This window comes from Tachyglossus aculeatus, chromosome 14 (genome assembly GCF_015852505.1).
Source record: "Tachyglossus aculeatus isolate mTacAcu1 chromosome 14, mTacAcu1.pri, whole genome shotgun sequence".
Taxonomy (NCBI): Eukaryota; Metazoa; Chordata; class Mammalia; order Monotremata; family Tachyglossidae; genus Tachyglossus; species Tachyglossus aculeatus.
Window position 1 is genome coordinate 28,470,661 of NC_052079.1, and position 20,426 is coordinate 28,491,086.

The following is a 20,426-nucleotide window of genomic DNA, read 5'->3' on the forward strand; positions in this document are numbered from 1 at the left end:
CGTTTGGGAGCATTTCTAAGTATGGTAATATCTCCATAGGTAGCATATCTGCTTGGGAGTTGTCAAAGGGATCTTTTGTCCACTTAATATATAAAGGCTAAGGGCAGGTAGGTTACTGCAATTAATATTATACGCAGCACAGAGAATTAAACTGAATTCAGCAAGGCATCATTTAACCTCCTAGGTCTCCATATTTGCTGTCTTTACAAAAAAAAAAACAAAAACCTTTGAACTTTACATCCATCACAATGTACAGAAATATAGGATTTTTTTGTAGCCCTTAAATGTTGGTGAAAATAAGATTTAGTACAAAATGTTGATTGGGATCCTGCTATCTTTTGAAAAATTAGGACCCAGTCTTGTATTAAGAAAGCCCCTAAAAATGTCCTTTTTTGAGCTTGTCCTTTTAAATAAATGTCAGTTTCTGAAATTTTGAAGATGATACTTCATTAATTGGGAAGAAATGTTTTATTCACACATGAATATTTGAACTGGGAATGAAATAATTTATTACAAATATCTTTAGTCACTTTTGCAATCCTAATACTAAATTCATTTGTCTTTTTCATTTCCCATTGGAAAAAGGTAAATTTTCAGTTTTCTATAAAACATCACCCTATTGACAGAAAATTGTTTTATCAGACACTAGGATATTCAGGATTTTAAAATTAATTGATATAATGCTGATACAATTGATAGAATAATGGATTAAAATTTTACTTGGCTTATATTTAGTTTTAGGTTTATTTTATTAAATCATAACAATAGTAATTATGACTATGATCATTGTTAAGCACTTACTATAATAATAATGGTGGTATTTGTTAAGCACTTACTATGTGCCAAGCACTGTTCTATGTGCTGGGGTAGATACAAGGTAATCAGGTTGTCCCCCATGTGGCTCACAGTCTTAATCCCTATTTTACAGATGAGGGAACTGAGGCCCAGAGAATTGAAGTGACTTGCCCAAGGTCATACAGCAGACAAGTGGCAGAGCCGGGATTAGAACCCATGACCTCTGACTCCCAAGCCCGGGCTCTTTCCACTGAGCCACGCTGCTTCTCAATAATAATGGTATTTGTTAAACGCTTACTCTGTGCCAAGCACTGTTCTAAGTACTGGGGTGGATACAAGTTATCAGTTTGGACACAGTCCATGTCCCGCAGTGGGCTCTCAGAATAGGTGGGAGGGAGTAAGACTTAATCCCCATTTTACAGATGAGGAAACAGAGGCATTGAGAAGTTAAATGACCCAATTGATATTGATAAATTGATCAATGACCAATTGATAAATGACCCAAATGACCCAAGGTCACACAGCACACAAATGGCAGAGCCAGTTTTAGAACCCAGGTTCTCTGACTCCCAGGCCCATGCTCTATCCACTAGACCCTGCTTGAACTTGTGTTCTATTAAAGCTGCATTAAATTGTTAGATTTAATGTGTTTGGAATAAGAAATAAGATTATTAGTGATAGCAACAGAGTAATAATAGAACTAACTAAACACCAGTGAGTATAATGCACTGTAGTAAGCTTTTGGGAAAGAAGAACCTAAGAGACATATTCCTTGCCTATAGGAAGCTTGAATTTTATGGAGAAACTCATGTATGAGACTATAACCTCTTGTTTTTGCTTCTCGTAGATTCAGTATAACATTTGCAAATAATATCATGTTTGTTTTTCCATAGTCAATTACAATTTAAATGTTTTGACCAAAAGAACTTTTAAAATGTCCCAACTGTTAAACTTTATATTAAGAAGTATAGTATCATGAAATTACATGTTAAGGATCTCAATAGGTGCTTGGGGGAGAAAGTGTATATACAGTACTGCTGGTGAGCAGCAAGTTACTCTCTTCTCTGGATGTACTAATGTCTATTTTCCAGTCTTTAATCTTCCAAATAACCTTGTCCTGGGACTACTGTTGGGAATCAATACTATCCCACAGTGCCAGTGGCTGAATAATCACCTGCTTCTTTTCTGTTACCCTCAAGAGATATGACATCTATTTGAGAAGAAAAACAACTGTAGCAGTAGCCCTACATCCAAGCACCTGCATAGTTACTGAAAATTCTGAATTGCCTATAGAATTAATTCATCACTCAATGATGCCAAACATTTTTTTTTACATTTAGAGTTTTTTCAAGTGACATTTTAAACACATCTGAAATATATTTTTGAGACTAGATCAGAGAAATTTGATTTAGAATGGAATCGGAACGTTCTGACCTCCACTTCGTGAGCACAATCTAACACATCTACTATTTTCTACTATTTCTCATATTCTCAAAATATGCCCACTTTTCAGCAGGAGTGTTTTTATAAAATATTTAAATATAGCTTTACTATTATCCATTTGTCTTTTTCCTTTTTTATTATCTATGTTTGCATGAGCCCATTGTTGGGTAGGGACCGTCTCTATATGTTGCCAACTTGTACTTCCCAAGCGCTTAGTACAGTGCTCTGCACACAGTAAGCTCTCAATAAATATGATTGAATGAATGAATGAATTTTAAAATGAACTGTGCCACTGTACTGCTTCTGCTGTGTCCCCTCTAGACTGCAAGCTCATTGTGGGCAGGATATGTGTTTGTTACAGTGTTCTGTTGGACTCTCCCAAGAAGTTAGTACAGTGCTCTGCACACAGTAAGCACTCACCAACTATGATTGATTGACCGCCCGCATCCAGCACTCATTTTGTTTATCCCAGCATCCAAGTAAGATCAAAGACAAAAAGAGAGTGTGAGATAAGTGCTTAACACAGTGCCCTACGCATAGTAAGCACTTGATAATGTGGTTGATTGATTGATTGATTGATCAAAAATGCATGAGTGTTCTTTCGTAAGTGAATATTTTTCTTTTCTATCCTTCGTTTTCTTCAGGCTTTTTTTTGTATGTGCCTCCTAAGCACCTTCATCATTGCATAGCAACTCTTTGGTAAGTGCCTTGGTAAACGATAGTTTTCATAGTCTGTTGAATTGGAAACACCTCCTACTAAATTGGAAGGGTATTCTTCTAGTTTCCCCATTTTAGAGTTCCCTGGGCACATTTTTTCATTGCTTCAGTTTCCCCTTCTAACAAGTTTGCCTCCCAAATTTACCTCTCCTCTAATCTACGCCTACACATTTCTTCTCAAATCCAGACTATCTTTACTTGGATGTATTCCTGGTATCTTAAATTCAAACATACCTAAAACTGAACAGATCACCTTCCTCTTCTTAACCCATTCCTCCTAATCTTCTCACTGCTTTTAATAACCCCATCCACCTCCTTGTCCCAGAAGCTCATATCCTTGGTATCATCCTCAAGTCTTCACAGTATTTCAATACTCAAATTCAACTGCTAAACCTATTTGTCCTTATTTTAAAATAAGTTTCGGATCTGCCTCTTCCTCACCTTTCAGATAGCTACCGCACTGATCTAAGTTCTCACTGTATCATGATAATGATGATGGCATTTATTAAGTGCTTACTATGTGCAAAGCACTGTTCTAAGCACTGGGGAAGTTCAAGGTGATCAGGTTGTCCCACAGGGCGCTCACAGTCTTCATCCCATTTTACAGATGAGGTAACTGAGGCCCAGAGAAGTTAAGTGACTTGCCCAAAGTCACACAGCTGACAATTGGCGGAGCCGGGATTTGAACCCATGACCTCTGACTCCAAAGCCCATGCTCTTTCCACTGAGCCACACTGCTTCATGGTTAGGCTACCGACTGTATCCAACCCCTCAGTAGGTTCCCTGTCTCCATCCTGTTCCCAATTTGGTCTAGACTGCATGCTTTTGCATGGATAAACTTCTTGAAATGTAACTTTGCACACATCTCTCCATTCCTCAGAAACTTCCAATTACTATTCTTCTGCATCACACTAGAACTCTTCACCATTGCCTTCCTTAGCCTTCACCTATTTTCTTCATCCACTCTTCCCCAGTTTACACACAAAATGCCTACCAAACTCACTTTTAACCTTATCTCAGTATCTACATGTAACTGAACCTGGCCTAAGTCCTTTCTCCTGCCTAGAAATCCATCTCCTTCTAAATCTATGAGACCAACGGGTCCCTTTCTATTTTCCATCTACACCCACTCCCTTGAGAACTCATTTGTTCACATGGCTTCAACTACCACCTCTATGTGGATAATTGCAAAATCTTCTACATCTCCAGCCCTGATCTCTTTACTCTCCCTCTCTCTCTCTCTCTCTCTCTCTCTCTCTCTCTCTCTCTCTCTCTCTCTCTCTCTCTCTCTCTCTCTCTCTCTCTCTCTCTCTCTCTCTCTCTTTTTCCTCTTGCCTTCAAGAGATCTCTACTTGGATGTCCTGCCACCACCTCAAAGTTCACCTGTCCAAAACAGAACTCCTTATCTTCCCACTTAAATCCTGTCCTCTGCATGACTTTCCCATCACTGTATACAGCACCACCATCTTCCTCTTTCACAAGCCCATAACCTTGACATTATCCTTGACTCCTCTCTCTGTCAACCCACAAATTCAATCTATCACTAAATACTGTGTTCAACTTTCACAACGTCTCCACCCAAACTACTACCATGTTAATCCAAGCACTTATCCTGTCCCTCCTTGATTACTGTATCAGCCTCCCTGCTGACCTCCCTGCCTCCTGTCTCTCCTAATTCCAGTCCATACTTCACTCTGCTACCCGGATCATTTTTCTACATAAACATTCAGTCCATGCTTCCCCACTCCTCAACAACCTCCAGTGGTTGCCTGTCCACTTCCACATCAAATAGAAACTCCTTACCCTTGGCTCTAAAGCACCCAATCACTTTGCCCTCTCCTATTTCACCTCACTGTTCTCCCACTACAACCCGACCCACACACTTTACCATCCCATCTATCTCTCCACCAACCTCTAGCCCACATCTGATTTTGGCCTGGGATGTTCACCCTCCTCATTTCTGACAGACAATTACTCACCCCAACTTCAAAGCCTTATTGAAGGCAGAATTCTTCCAAGAGGCTTTCCCTGACTAAGCCCTCATTCCCTCTTTCCTCACTCCCTTCTGCTTCACCCTGATTTGCTGTGTTTTTTCACCCCTCCCTCAGCCTCACAGCAGTTATGTACATATCTGTTATTTATTTATTTTTATCAATGTCTGTCTTCCCCTCGAGACTGTAAGTTCATTGTGGGCAAGGCATGTCTGTTACATTGTACTGTCCTAAGCACTTAATATAGTGCTCTGCACACAGTAAGCACTCAATAAATATGATAAATCAAGCAATCAATCAAACTTATTGAGCATTTACTGTGTACACAGCACTCTACTAAGTGCTTGGAAGAGAACTACAATATAACAGAGTTGGAAGATGTGTTCCCTGCCCATAACTAGCTTACATCCCAGAGAGGGTTACAGAGATTAGTATAAATAACTTTGGAGCCTTGTCAAATTCCATACTCTCAGGGAAGGCTTAAGGAATTTCAGCACCCAATCATGTCAAAACAACATTCTTTCTTGCACTTATGTATTTCATTTCTATCCACAACACATAACTACTCACATGTATTCATTTTTATGTTCCTTTTTCAGCTATTCTTCCTGTTATTCTCATGCTACTGCCTCATATCCTTCTTCTTTCTGTTGCTCCCACTATTTGTAAATAGGGAGCCATTTACTCATCTCACCCATTCTATTACGTTCCATGAATTGCTTCTTCTGAACTCCTCCAAGTGCTTAGTATGGTACTGTGCACTCAGTAGGTATAAGTTTCACTGATTGATGGATTGTTAGAAGAATGTTCACTTTCAAAGTTACTCTATTTTTGCCAAATTGGACCCCTGTGTTTTGAGAGTTGAATGAACCTCCATAGAGTGAGCCATTAACACTTTGCTTCTGAGACCACTTCTGTTTTTCAACAGTAAAATAATTCTTTAAGAAGACATAAATTATTATCCAATTGTTAATTGAGATTCTGGTTTCTCCCCCTCTAGGCTGTAAGCTCGCTGTAGGCTGGCAACATGTCTACCAGCTCTGTTGTAGTGTAGTCTCCCAAGTGCTTAATTCAAAGATCTGCTATGCTACAGTAAACGTCCCATAAATATGACTGATAGATTGATTGGATCTGTAGATTGGAAATCAGTGCTGAAATAGAATAAGCAACCCCATTCTTCATCAATTATTGGACACATATTAAATTACAGTTTTGCCTATTTTCTCCAGATTATATATTAAACTATCTAAAAAGCTGAGCATTTGTAACTACACTCACAAAGACAGAATAATAGGTGCATTTTTGTTCTCAAAGGTGACTGATATACCTCAATGTTCCACATATTCTATTTTATGATTGCCTTTTAATCAATCAATCAATCAATCAATCAATCAATCGTATTTATTGAGCGCTTACTATGTGCAGAGCACTGTACTAAGCGCTTGGGAAGTACAAATTGGCAACACATAGAGACAGTCCCTACCCAACAGTGGGCTCACAGTCTAAAAGGGGGAGACAGAGAACGGAACCAAACATACCAACAAAATAAAATAAATAGGATAGAAATGTACAAGTAAAATAAATAAATAAATAAATAGAGTAATAAATATGTACAACCATATATACATATATACAGGTGCTGTGGGGAAGGGAAGGAGGTAAGACGGGGGGATGGAGAGGGGGACGAGGGGGAGAGGAAAGAAGGGGCTCAGTCTGGGAAGGCCTCCTGGAGGAGGTGAGCTCTCAGCAGGGCCTTGAAGGGAGGAAGAGAGCTAGCTTGGCGGATGGGCAGAGGGAGGGCATTCCAGGCCCCGGGGATGACGTGGACCGGGGGTCGATGGCGGGACAGGCGCGAACGAGGTACAGTGAGGAGATTAGCGGTGGAGGAGCGGAGGGTGCCGGCTGGGCAGTAGAAGGAGAGAAGGGAGGTGAGGTAGGAGGGGGCGAGGTGATGGAGAGCCTTGAAGCCCAGGGGGAGGAGTTTCTGCCTGATGCGCAGATTGATCGGTAGTCATTGGAGATTTTAACTGATCTTAGTTTTGGCATTTAAAATTACATTATCTCCAGGGACATCTGGGTTTAAGGTGAAAATATAAGCGATCAATTATCCACCCTATTAGACATTTGATTACCCAGCAGGTTTCTAAACTGTACCACAGTTTGTTTTATCTATCTGTCTATCTCTCTCTATATATGAAATCTTGTCTATAAATGTTTGCCATCACTCATTCCATCACCTTGGTCATTTTTCAAAATCTTAATGTGTTTTGAGTGTAACTGAATGTTTCCTTTCAGTAATAAAAAAGGTCAGACAAGGGTTAAACATCTTATAGCACATCTCAGAGACTTCATGCATGCTTCATTCAGTGGAATGACCTACAATTATATTTAACATCTACAGGATTGTTCTTGAAGAGCAGAGAAATGTAGTTCTATTTTTTCTTCCCTAAAAATATAGCCTAGATAGCCTTTTAAATATATCCTTCAAATATTTTTTAATAGGATTATAAAGTGGAAAGAAATTTCAAGTTTTTCTCTACTGTTCGGTAGCTAAAAGTCATACTAGCACATAAACACAGTGTATATCCCTTCACAAATCATAGTATTCCACTGATATAGAGAAGCAGTCTGACATAATGAAAAGAGCATGAGCCAGGAAGTCAGAATGACCTGGGTTCTAATCCCAGCTCTGCCACTTGCCTGCTTTGTGAAGTTGGGCAAATCACTTAACTTCTCTGTCCCTCATTTACCTCATCTGGAAAATGGGGATTAAGACTGTGAGCCCCATGTGGGACAGGGACTGTGTCCACCCTGATTTACTTGGATCCACCCCAATGCTTAGTATGGTGCCTGGCACAAAGCAAGCACTTAACAAATACCACAATTATTATTATTATTATTATTGAAATATTTATACTGCAATTAGAGAACATAATTTAAGTTCATGGTGCCACTGCATTAAATTCCTCTAAATTAACTGGAAATTGTAGTACTGATCCTATACTATGCAATTTCCCAACAAATATTTGTTGATGCATCTTAGAACTGTCACATCTTAGAAACGCTGGATTATGAAGAAACTCCTCATCCTTTTTCAAATAGCCAGAATGTCCCACAATAGTACCCAAAATGTGCAATATTTCTATTCATATACAATAAGGAAAAAGATAGTGTGGATAAAATAAGTAGATCAGTTGGAATGTATGGTGATATTGTAGCCATTTATCATCATCCACAATATCTGCCGAGAGCATACTTAGCATGAGACACCTCTAAAGCATGAGAAAATGTAATCAGTGCATAGAGAAGAAACTGAAGAAGTAGAAATTAGCTCCAGCACTGAAGAAGTAAAGAACCTATCTAGGAAGACAAAGCCAGATCAGAGAGAGGAATGAACAATAGTTGAGAACCAGACAATGGATAAAAATGACAAGAAAATGATTTATGTTTACTGTCTCCCTTCCAGACTGTAAATTCCTCAAGGGCTTTGGATCATATCTTTACTTCTTTGGTATGTTTCCCAAGTACCTAGTAAATATAATGCTCTGTGCATAAAAAGTGCTCCCTTATGTTGATGTTTATATGGATTCTTTGCAGGTGGCTTATATGTATGAATTTGGAGCGTGAAAATTGTTGGGAGGAAATAATAGGAGCATAACAATGGGATGGCACAGTTGTTGGTAGCAACAGAGGGGTTATCTCTAAGAACAATTGGACTGAAGAAGAATAAGATCATTGCATCTTCTCCAAAGGAAGGTTCAAGACCAAAATCAGAAGGGAGTAAAGGGAATGCAAGGGAGCAATTGAAAATAGCAATCACAGAATGATGAGGCATTTTCAATCTCAGTTTAATCTTTTTTTGCATTTTTATGGTATTTGTTGAGCATGTACTATGTGCCAGGCACTGTATTAAGCGCTGGGGAAGGTACAAGCTAATCATTTTGGACACACTCCATGTCCCACAGGGGACTCATATCCTTAATCCCTATTTTACAATTGAGGAAACTGAGAGATGTTAAATGACTTGCCCAAAGTCACACAGCAGACAGGATTAGAACCCAGATCCTTCTGACTCTCAGACCCAGGCTCTATCCACTAGATCTTCTTAAGATAATTAGGATAAGATTTTCCGTGCACAAAGTTTAAGACAGCTGAACAGGCCCAAACTCTTGATCAGGGCACAACCCAAAAATATTCAGACATGTCTCAGAAACATTCCAGACCACCCCAAAGTGAGATCAGAGATTAGGAACGATTAGTCAATTCATTCATTCAATCATATTTATTGAGCGCTTCCTGTGTGCAGAGCACTGCACTAAGAGCTTGGGAAGTACAAGTCAGCAACATATAGAGATGGTCCCTACCCAACAATTGGCTCACATTCTAGAGGGGGGAGACAGACAACAAAACAGAACATGTAGACAGGTGTCAAAATCATCAGAACAAATAGAATTAAAGCTATATGCACATCATTAACAAAATACATAGAATAGTAAATATGTACAAGTAAAATAGAGTAATAAATCTGTATAAATATATATACAAGTGCTGTGGAGAGGGGAAGGAGATAGGACGGGGGGATGGGGAGGAGGAGAGGAAAAAGGGGGCTCAGTCTAGGAAGATCTCCTGGAGGAGGTGAGCTCTCAGCAGGGCTTTGAAGGGAGGAAGAGAGCTAGCTTGGCGGATGTGTGAAGGGAGGGCATTCCAGGCCAGGGGAAGGATGTAGGCTGGGGGTCGACAGAGGGACAGGTGAGAACGAGATTAGTTAGAGATTAGTTCTCTAAACTGCAAACTTTTTGTGGGCAGGGAATGTATCTGTTTATTGTTATACTCTACTCTCCCAAGGACTTAGTATAGTATTTTGAGCACTCAATACATATGATTGAATGAAAAAATACAATTAAATGAAAGGAAACCCACCTCTGGTGCAAAATTGAAAAGATTTGAACAGAAGAGGGTCTTGGGCTACAATGGGAGTCTCCCTGAGAGTGCTCCGTGGGTCCAGGGTGGCCAGTACTAGAAGGCCACACTCCAATTCCTCAGTCTCCAGTACAGGGAATTGTTTACCGACCCTTTGATATTGGTTTGTTCTTTGAATAATCAATCTGAAATGGGGGGTTGTGAGTCTTGCAGGGATCTTTTTTCAGGGATCTCAGCATCTTGTTGATAGAGTTTGAGTGTCAGCAACAGATAAAATTGAATAAATAATAAATGAAATGGTAACTACATGAGGAAATATAAGATTTCTGAGAGATCATTATGATCAGCTAAGAGAAGGAGGATTAATTAGGGAATGTCTCATAGAAATGATAGCTTTTCATGAAGGTTTGAAGGCAGTGTGTCCTAGTTAATAGAGCATGGGCCCGGGAGGCAGAAGGACCTGGGCTCTAATTCAGGCTCTACGCTGATGACACCCAGATCTACATCTCTGCCCCTGCTCTCTCCCCCTCCCTCCAGGCTCGCATCTCCTCCTGCCTTCAGGACATCTCCATCTGGATGTCCGCCCACCACCTAAAGCTCAACATGTCGAAGACTGAGCTCCTTGTCTTCCCTCCCAAACCTTGTCCTCTCCCTGACTTTCCCATCTCTGTTGACGGCACTACCATCCTTCCCGTCTCACAAGCCCGCAACCTTGGTGTCATCCTCGACTCCACTCTCTCTCATTCCCCCTCACATCCAAGCCGTCACCAAAACCTGCCGGTCTCAGCTCCGCAACATTGCCAAGATCCGCCCTTTCCTCTCCATCCAAACTGCTACCCTGCTCATTCAAGCTCTCATCCTATCCCGTCTGGACTACTGCACCAGCCTTCTCTCTGATCTCCCATCCTCGTGTCTCTCCCCACTTCAATCCATACTTCATGCTGCTGCCCGGATTATCTTTGTCCAGAAATGCTCTGGGCATATCACTCCCCTCCTCAAAAATCTCCAGTGGCTACCAATCAATCTGCGCATCAGGCAGAAACTCCTCACCCTGGGCTTCAAGGCTGTCCATCACCTCGCCCCCTCCTACCTCACCTCCCTTCTCTCCTTCTACTGCCCAGCCCGCACCCTCCGTTCCTCCACCGCTAATCTCCTCACTGTACCTCGTTCTCGCCTCTCCCGCTGTCGACCCCCGGCCCACGTCATCCCCCGGGCCTGGAATGCCCTCCCTCTGCCCCTCCGCCAAGCTAGCTCTCTTCCTCCCTTCAAGGCCCTGCTGAGAGCTCACCTCCTCCAGGAGGCCTTCCCAGACTGAGCCCCTTCCTTCCTCTCCCCCTCGTCCCCCTCTCCTTCCCCCCATCTTACCTCCTTCCCTTCCCCACAGCACCTGTATATATGTATATATGGTTGTACATATTTATTACTCTATTTATTTATTTATTTATTTATTTTACTTGTACATTTCTATCCTATTTATTTTATTTTGTTGGTATGTTTGGTTCTGTTCTCTGTCTCCCTTTTTTAGACTGTGAGCCCACTGTTGGGTAGGGACTGTCTCTATGTGTTGCCAATTTGTACTTCCCAAGTGCTTAGTACAGTGCTGTGCACATAGTAAGCGCTCAATAAATACAATTGATTGATTGATTGATTGATTAATTCAGGCTCTGCTACTTGTCTGCTGTGTGACCTTGGACAAATCACTTAACTTCTCTGTGCCTCATTTACTTCATCTGTAAAATGGGGGTTAAGACTGTGAGCACCATGCTCAAGTGCTTAGTGCACTGCTTTGCACATAGTAAATGTTCAGTAAATATGGTTAAATGTGGGCAGGGCCTTGGTCTTACCCAATTTTTTTATATCTACCCCAGCACTTAGTACAGAGTCTGGCACATAGTAAGCACTTAAATACCACAGTTATTATTATTATTTGGAAGGAAAGTAAAGATTTGATTTGGCAAAGCTGAAGGGGGAGGGATGGTATGAATAATAGGATGGAGGTCAGAGAGGCATGTGTGCAGCAGAATTAAGAGATCTGCTTGGAAAGGACAGAGAGAATGAGACTGGATAAGAGAAGACAGGGGCATGATCTGAGGGAACCAACTGATGAAGAGCCTGGAAACCAATGGCCCTGAATTGTGGTTTAGGTTGAAGACAATGGGGACGTGTTCACCATCTTTTTATTTTTTTTTTTTGGAAGAAATGATATGGTCAAACTGGCTATTTAGAAAGATGGTTTAAAGTAAAACTGGGGAGAAGAATAGTGAATCTGCTGGGGGGTCACTGGGGTTTGTGACAGAGTAGTGGTTGTAAAGGTGAAAGAAGTTTGATCCACCAAGTATTAAAAGAGAAATGGCAGCACTTGAAGTCAAAGATGACACCAAGGTTCATTCATTCATTCAAAAGTATTTATTGAGTGCTTACTGTGTGCAGATCACTGTACTAAGTGCTTGGGAAGTACAAGTTGGCAACATATAAAGACGGTCCCTACCCAAAAATGGGCTCACAGTCTAGCAGGGGGAGACAGACCACAGAACAAAACATGTAGACAGGTGTCAAAGTCATCAGAACAAACAGAATTAAAGCCATAAAATTAAAGCTACAAATCAGCAACATATAGGGATGATCCCTACCCAACAACAGTCTCACAGTCTAGCAGGGGGAGACAGAAAACAGAACAAGGCTTAAAGAACAGGTAGGATAGTGCTGTTGCAGAAGATGATAAGAAATCAATCAGTGATATTTATTGAGCACTTAGTGTGTGCAGAGCACTGTACTAAGTGCTTGGGAGAGTAACAATAGAATAGAGTTATTAGACATATTCCTACTCACAATGATCTTACAGTCAAGAGATGAGTTTACAGTCTGGAAAGTTAAAAAGAGCAGAGGAATATGCGGGAAGGTGAAGAATTTTGTGTGTGTGTGTGTGTGTGTGTGTGTGTGTGTGTGTGTGTGTGTGTATATATATATATATATATATATATATACAAATAACTACATGCCGAGCACTGTTCTAAGCCCTGGGGTAGATACATTGGTAATCAGGTTGTCCCACTTGGGGCTCACAGTCTTAATCCTCACTTGACAGATGAGGTAACTGAGGCACAGAGAGGCTAAGTGACTTGCTCAAAGTGACACAGCAGACAAGTGGCAGAGCCGGGATTAGAACCCATGTCTTCTGATTCCCAGGTCCGGGCTCTTGCCGCTAGACCACACTGCTTTTCTGATCTCTCTGATATCACGCTGTATCTATTTACTGTAGTTATATGCTTTTAACATATTGTGACTCCTTTGGCATTTTAATCTGCTTAGCTATAATAACTAGGAAATATTTTCAAATGCCAAGGTGCAGTGTAGCGTTGCCTAGTGGAACGACAATAGGCCAGGAAGTCAGAGGACCTGGGTTCTAATCTCAGCTCAACCAGTTACCCGCTGCGTGATCATGGGCAGTCACTCCACTTCTCTGTGCCTCGGTGTCTTCCTCTAAGTGAGGATTCAATACCTTTGCTCTCTTCTACTTAGAATGTGAGCCTCATGTGGTACCTGATGTTCTTGTATCTATCCCAGAACTTAGTACAGTGCTTGGCACATAGTAAGCACTTAACAAGTACCACAATTATTATTGTTATTATTACTGGGCCCTGAGTGACATTAGCAAGCAGGACAGTTGTCTTGAGTAGAATGCACACCAAGTCTCCAGTTAAGCATATCTTATCAGGAATGCCACGGTTTAGAGGCAGAAGCAATGGATGAGCATTTATAAACTAATAGTTATGCTTTGTGGGGTCTTAATTTATGGGTCTTGTCAGGATTGGACAAGGATAGGATAGGGTGGTGATTCAAAAATGCTCTTGTCTAGTTTAAAGGAATTGAAATAAACAGGCTGATGTTCAGTGAGAGCAAGGAAAATAAGTGCTAGGCTATTCAGGTAAGGAGGAAATCTGACTCAAGAAGGGAAATAACAAGTCGTTCCTAGTTATCGTTCCCAATCAACTCCTACTCCTAGAAAATATCGCCTACACATTTCTAAACACAAAGAATGCCTAAAAATCCCATTGACTGATTTTATTCCTGTCGTGCTTTCTAAATACGATTTTAAGTTGAGACATACGTCATCATTATATCTTTTTCTTCCAAGCATAATAGAATGTATGTAGTTTACTTTAAGCTTGTACATTGTTAATCTTCCAACTTTCATTCCTTTTTAAAATTCAAAAATGTAATCATCATAATCAGTGATTCAGATCAGAGAAATACGAGGAAAAAATTCAAAAGAATATAGCTAGGCACAGGTGTCTGTCTTAGGAACAAAATTATGTTAACATCTTTTTAAAAAGCTCATCTCTCTAAGGCATGCAAAGAACTTCACAGATGTTACGGAGTTCAAATGTATCGCACCCTTATGAAGTTTGTAACATTACCGTGTAATCTTCTCCACAATGGTGATTTATCTCTGTATTTATGTCTATTTTTCCACCGTTAAGATGACGATAATGCCACTTTCATTCTCTGGAGATGAATAAGCATTTTGAAAACTCAAAGGAAATATTATCTTGAGAGTTGTTTTCATATTAACACTGAATTGTTGGCTACCCCATAGATGTAGTGTGACTCCATGTTGGCATCATCAGTAAGATGAGTGAATAATTTAACATAGTATTGTCTTTAGGAAATGTCAAAGGAAATGCCTGGGAGGAAAAATTTTCATCAATAAATGAAAATCAAGAGTTACTGTATAACTAACAAGTTTTCTGAAATAGAGTACTTGTCTTAAATAGAGTACTTTTGTAGTGGGCTTAATTTTACCCACTGGCATCTTGTTGAAATTTATGTCACTATTCCAACTTCATTTATTTTTTACTAATATTTTAATGCCTTAAGCATGTTTAAGCATGAAATCTTTGTATGCTCTGCTGCTACTGACTGCTCTATTTACATTTTCATGGTTGTAGGCCAGAAGCTATGACACACAACAATTCTAATAGATTTGACAGTTCAAATTCAATTGTGTTGGAAGAGAATAATAAGTGATAACTATATATGATGTTACCTTCTGGGGAAGTTATTCCTGTTGCCTAATAAATACTGCATGAACCAGCAAGAAGAACAGTAATAAGCTAAAGAGGGAATATTTGTCTTGAAACCAGGTGCACCTACTATGCTATGCCAGTTCTAATTGGCCTTTGAGTAGGGATCCATCTTTAACCATTTTGAATTTCTTTTTCTTTCTGGTTCTTTTTTCATCCTAGCTTCTCCAGGACCTAAAATGGTGGGTGAGAGTCATCATGAGGCCTTGGCAGCTCCTGCAGCAACAACTGCTGCTGCTCTTCTATCCAGTAATGTCACGGAATCAGCCAGTTCGGGAGAAGGAAAAGAAGATGCATTTTCCAAGCTAAAGGAGAAATTCATGAACGGGTTGAATAAAATTCCATGTGAGTACGAACACATTTCTCTCATAATTATCTTTGTATTTTAGAGGCTTAAAGTAGCTCTGGTAATAGATAGCAGATTCATTTTTACAGTTGGACTGTAATTTTCTCTACTCTGTGGTTCTTTCAAAGATCACTGTGGATTCTCACACATTACTTTGTTTTCTCTTCTGCTTTGCTGTCCCTTTTTCCTCATAGACAGGAATGACAAGACCCACTCATTAAAAAAAAGTTATTTTGTTTCCACTCTGAATAATTCTTAAGAAATGACTAAAGCAAGCTTGCTGCAGTAGTCTCATAAAGATCATAGTTAAGTCCAGTGGGTAATATTTAATTAGAGAATTTGCTCACTGAAAATGCTCATCAAACATTTAGTGTATCATATTTCTTTGAAAAGTTCCAGGCAACTTGTAAATCAAGGGTTACTCGGGAGACAGAACATGGTGACACTCTTCTGACCTCTGAACATTCAAAGCCAAGTATTTTGTGCAGTTCAGTTTCAAGTAACTCATGTCATGGTCAGATGGTATTATGTTCTGAGAGAAACTGAGAAATAAATGAAAAAATATAGAGAGGCACCAGGTTTCTTTTCCCATCAGTAGTTACAAAATTAGTATTAGGCTGTCCAGTGTTTAACAGCACATGGTCCCATCAGGAAACTCATTCGACTCAGTGGGTACTAATTAGTATTTCCAGGAAGGTGGTCAGAAATGGGAATGGAAGTACAGCAAGCTCTTGTGGAGAGGACACCGAGTTGGAAGTCATGAGACTAGTTCTACTTTAAGAATTCCTGCTGGAATGACTTGCTGTATGTAAATCTTGGGAAATTTTAAACTGCTCTTTAAAAGTGCTTAGCTTAGACCAGATCTAGAAGCAATAAACTGGAAGCCAAGATCATTTTTCTACAAAAATGGTCAGAACAGACCATAACGCTCCTCAGTTCCCAACCACCTCTGCATCAAGCAAAAACTCCTCACCATTAGATTTAAAGCACTGCACCACCTTGCCCTCCGCTTCCTCACCTTGCTTCTCTCTGTCTACAACCCAGCCCACACACTTTGGTCTTCTAGTAATAACCTTCTCACTGTGCCTCAGTCTCACCTGTCTCACCGCCGACTCCTGGCTCACATCCTGCCTCTGGCCTGGAACGCCCTCCCTCCTCACATCCGACAGACAATTATTCTCCCCCACTTCAAAGCCTTATTGAAGGCACATCTGCTCCAAGAGGCTTTCCCAGACTAAGCCCCACCTTTCCTCATCTCCTACTCCCTTTTTTGTCACCCTGTCTTGTTCCCTTCACTCTTCCTTCCTCCCAACCCCGTGGCACTTATGTATATATCTGTAATTTTATTTATTTGTATTGTGGTCTGTCTCCCCCACTCTAGACTGTAAGTTCATGTGGGTAAGTAATGTAACTGTTTATTGTTGTACTCTTCCAAGTGCTCTGCGCACAGTAAGCTCTCAATAAATACGATCCAATGAATGAATGAAAAAGTGTTTCCTAATGGAAGTGTGGTTTGCTACAATTCGTTATTTCCTCCTGCAATTTTCTCTTAAAGACAGAGAAGGCTAAGGTGTGAGAGAAGCTGACTGCTTCATGAGAACAACGTGATCTACTGGAAAGAGCATGGATCTGGGACTCAGAGGACATGGGTTCTAATTCTGGACCCATCAGTTGCCTGTTGTATGACCTTAGACAAGTCACTTAACTGACCATGCCACATGGCCTAGTGGATAGAGCATGGGCCTGGGAATCAGAAGGTCATAATAATAATAATAATAAGGTCATAATAAGGTCATGGGTTCTAATCCCAGCTCTGCCAGTTTGCTGTGTGAACTCAGGCAAGTTCCATCTCTTTCCTGGGCCTAAATGATCTCATCTATAAAATGCATTCATTCAATCATTTATTGAGTGCTTACTGTGTGCAAAGTGCTATACAAAATGCTTGGGAGAGTACTATACAACAATAAACAGATATATTCCCTGCCCACAGGGATCTTAGTCTAGAGGAGGGGAGACAGATATCAACATAAATAAATAAATGACAGATATGTACATAAGGGTTGTGGGACTGGGAGGTGGGAAGAACAAAGGGAGCAAGGCAGGGTGATGCAGAAAGGAGGGGGAGAAGAGGAAAGGGATACTTAGGGAAGGCCTTTTGATGGAGATGTACCTTCAACAGGGTTGAAACTGGGAGGAGTAATTGTCTATTGGATTTGAGGAAGTAGGGCTTTCCAAGCCAGAGGCAGAAGGGTCGGCAGTGAGATAGATGAGAAGGAGGCACAGTGAGGTTAGCATTACAGGAGCAAAGTGTGTAGGCTGGTTTATAGTAGCAGAGTAGCAACGTGAGGTAGGAGGGTCCAAGGTGACGGAGTGCTTTAAAGCCAATGAGGAGGAGTTTTTGTTTGATGCAGAGGTGGATGGGCAACCACTGGAGGCTTTTGAGAAGTGGGCAGAGATGTTCTGAACATTTTTGAAGAAAAATGATCTGTGCAACAGAGGTAAGTATGGAGTGGAGTGGGTAGAGGCATCACCAACAAGGGATTGATTGGATAATATTTTTATGGATTGCGATGGTGGGGGGCGGCTTGTGAGGGAGGGGAGAGGGGAGCAGGTACTAATAAGCTGGTGATTCTGCAAGGCTAAATATCTAGCATTTGGAAGAAAACATTCCCTGCCCACAAAGCACATTTAAGTGCTCAATAAATACCGCAGTTGATGATGATGGTAAAGATCCAAACTTTCATTACAATCCTAGGTTAGATGTATTGTTGGATTTCCTTATGAGATTTGGGTGCAGGAAGGCTGAGTAAAAAAATTGAAATGGCCTATCCAAAAATTGAATTGCTTTTTGGAATATTTTAATACTAGAGATCATTTTTTAAGGGTAGGAATAATATAGCATGGTGATAATGATGGGTAACAAATTGGATTATTAATCAATTTAGCTGGCTGAACTAAATCTTGGCTATTGAGCAGATGGGCTTCTTGCAGAATTGATAGCAAAGAGTCTTAGTCTATCACTTGAAATCCCCCCTTGCAGGAACAGAGGTATTAAAATGGCAAAAAGCATGCATGTCATTACCCTGGTAATCTGCACAATCCAGCATAGAATGTATTCAAACAGAATTACCTGATGTTATCATGCATAACACTAGGTTTAAAATAAAAAAAAAGAAATGAAAAAAGTTGTTCTGAAGCATTTTTATCTTTATGTTGCATTGTGCATGGCGTTATCTAAATGAAGCAGAGGAGGGTTTTCAGAATGTTTTCTTTATTTTTCAACTTTGATTTTAATATGACAGAACGTGGTTGATTTGTGAAGTGTGAATTTACAGCTGATATTAAGGTCTGACTTTTCATGAGCTTCTGGTTGTAGAGTGCATCTTTTCTTTAAACACAGCAGAAGGTCAAGTAGCTTGAACTTGTGTCTTAATAGGAGAGGACATTGACCATTAATGTAAGTGAGGGTAAAGAATTTCAAACTTACCAACTGGGGTCCTTTACAGGAAAATTGAACTGTGGGAAAAGGTAGCTCTTCATAGATCTTCCACTATAATTTGTGATACATCAATTGAAAAACACATAGGATTCTTCCCATACGTGACACAGTTCTTTGGCAGAGAGGAAAGACTCTTCTATTAGGAAGCTCTTGTAACTGTGTATCAATCAATCAGTAAACCAATCGTACTTATTGGGCACTTACTACGGGCAGAGCACTATGCTAAGCACTTGGGAGAATAAAATATAACAGTATAACAGACCATTCCCTTACCACATCAATTCCTCAAGTACAGTGCAAAGTTGTTCTGGAGACATTTCTATTGCTTTGTTTCAGCTTAATAAAGAAATGTACTACAGTTGGATACTGAATCACAAAAAGTCTGCAATACTGCAAAGCATTTTGTTTATACCTGTGTTTTTATGGATTTACAAAATAGCTTTTCAGTTTACAAATTGAATATATGGTAATTCCTATCGGGTTTTTTGTTTTGTTTTGTTTTTCGGTTCAAACATTGTGGTACTCAGTGAGCTGCACCTGGGACAGGGACTGTGTCCAACCTGAATTGCTTGTGTCCACCTCAGCACTTAATACAGTGCCTGGCACATAGTAAGCACTTAAAAAATACTACAATTATTAATGTGGGTGTGGCTGATAATAAGAATGTGCCTAATGATTTTCCCCCATTGCCCTGTTGCATTTGATATACAGAGTGCCTGGTACTAGTTTCATATTTCCCTCTTAATGTGTTGATCTGCCTGAAGCTTCTGCTTCAGGTCTTCCCATCTTTACAGCAAACCAGACTAAGATTTTTTTCAGTTAAATAATAATGTTGGTAGTTGTTAAGCACTTACTATGTGCCAAGCACTGTTCTAAGGGCTGAAATAGAATCAAAGTTATCAGGTTGTCCCATGTGGGGCTCACAGTCTTAATCCCCATTTTACAGATGAGGGAACTAAGGCACAGAGAAGTTAAGTGATTTGTCCAAAGTCACACATCTGACAATTGGCGGATCTGGGTTTGGAAGCACAAATCCTGACTCCCAAGCCCAAGCAATTTCCACTAAACCACACTGCTTCTCTAAATGTCTTCCCTTTTGTGATAGTGGTGAAATCTTTAAAATCTGGGTGCCTAGCCTCTGTTTTCCATTTCTCCCCCTCTTACCTTACCTTCCTCATTTCCTACTGCAACCCAGCCCACACACTTCACTCCTCTAATGCCAAACTGCTCATTCTACCTCTATTCTTTCTTGCCACCGACCTCTTGCCCATGTCTTTTCTCTGGCCTGGAACACGATCCCTCTTTATATCTGATTGACAGTTTTGCTCCCCCACTTCAAAGACACATCGAAGGCACATCTCCTCCAAGAGGCCTTTCCTGACTGAGCCTTCCTTTCCCCTTTTCCCACTCTTTTGCATCACCCTGATTTGCTGCTTATTCACCCCTCCCTTAGCCCCAGAACACCTACATACATATCCAAAATTTATTTATTTATATTCATGTCTGTCTCCCCATCTAGACTTGTGAACACATTGTGGGCAGGTAATGTGTCTACCAAGTCTTTTGCATTTTACACTCCCAAGCACTTAGTTCAGTGCTCAACACATATTAAGCACTCAATAAGTAGGATT

At 40.4% G+C, this 20,426-nt stretch overlaps 1 protein-coding gene across 2 annotated transcripts in view; it reads left to right on the plus strand.

Moving 5' to 3' along the window:
* SYT1 (synaptotagmin 1) overlaps positions 1–20,426 on the plus strand; it is a 675,618-nt gene that overhangs the window by 449,933 nt on the left and 205,259 nt on the right. For both annotated transcript variants that reach the window (XM_038756587.1, XM_038756588.1), the window contains exon 4: positions 15,113–15,295. In XM_038756587.1, coding sequence (XP_038612515.1) covers positions 15,130–15,295 — 166 coding nt within the window. In that variant the 5' untranslated portion in view covers positions 15,113–15,129. The remainder of the gene's footprint in view (positions 1–15,112; positions 15,296–20,426) is intronic.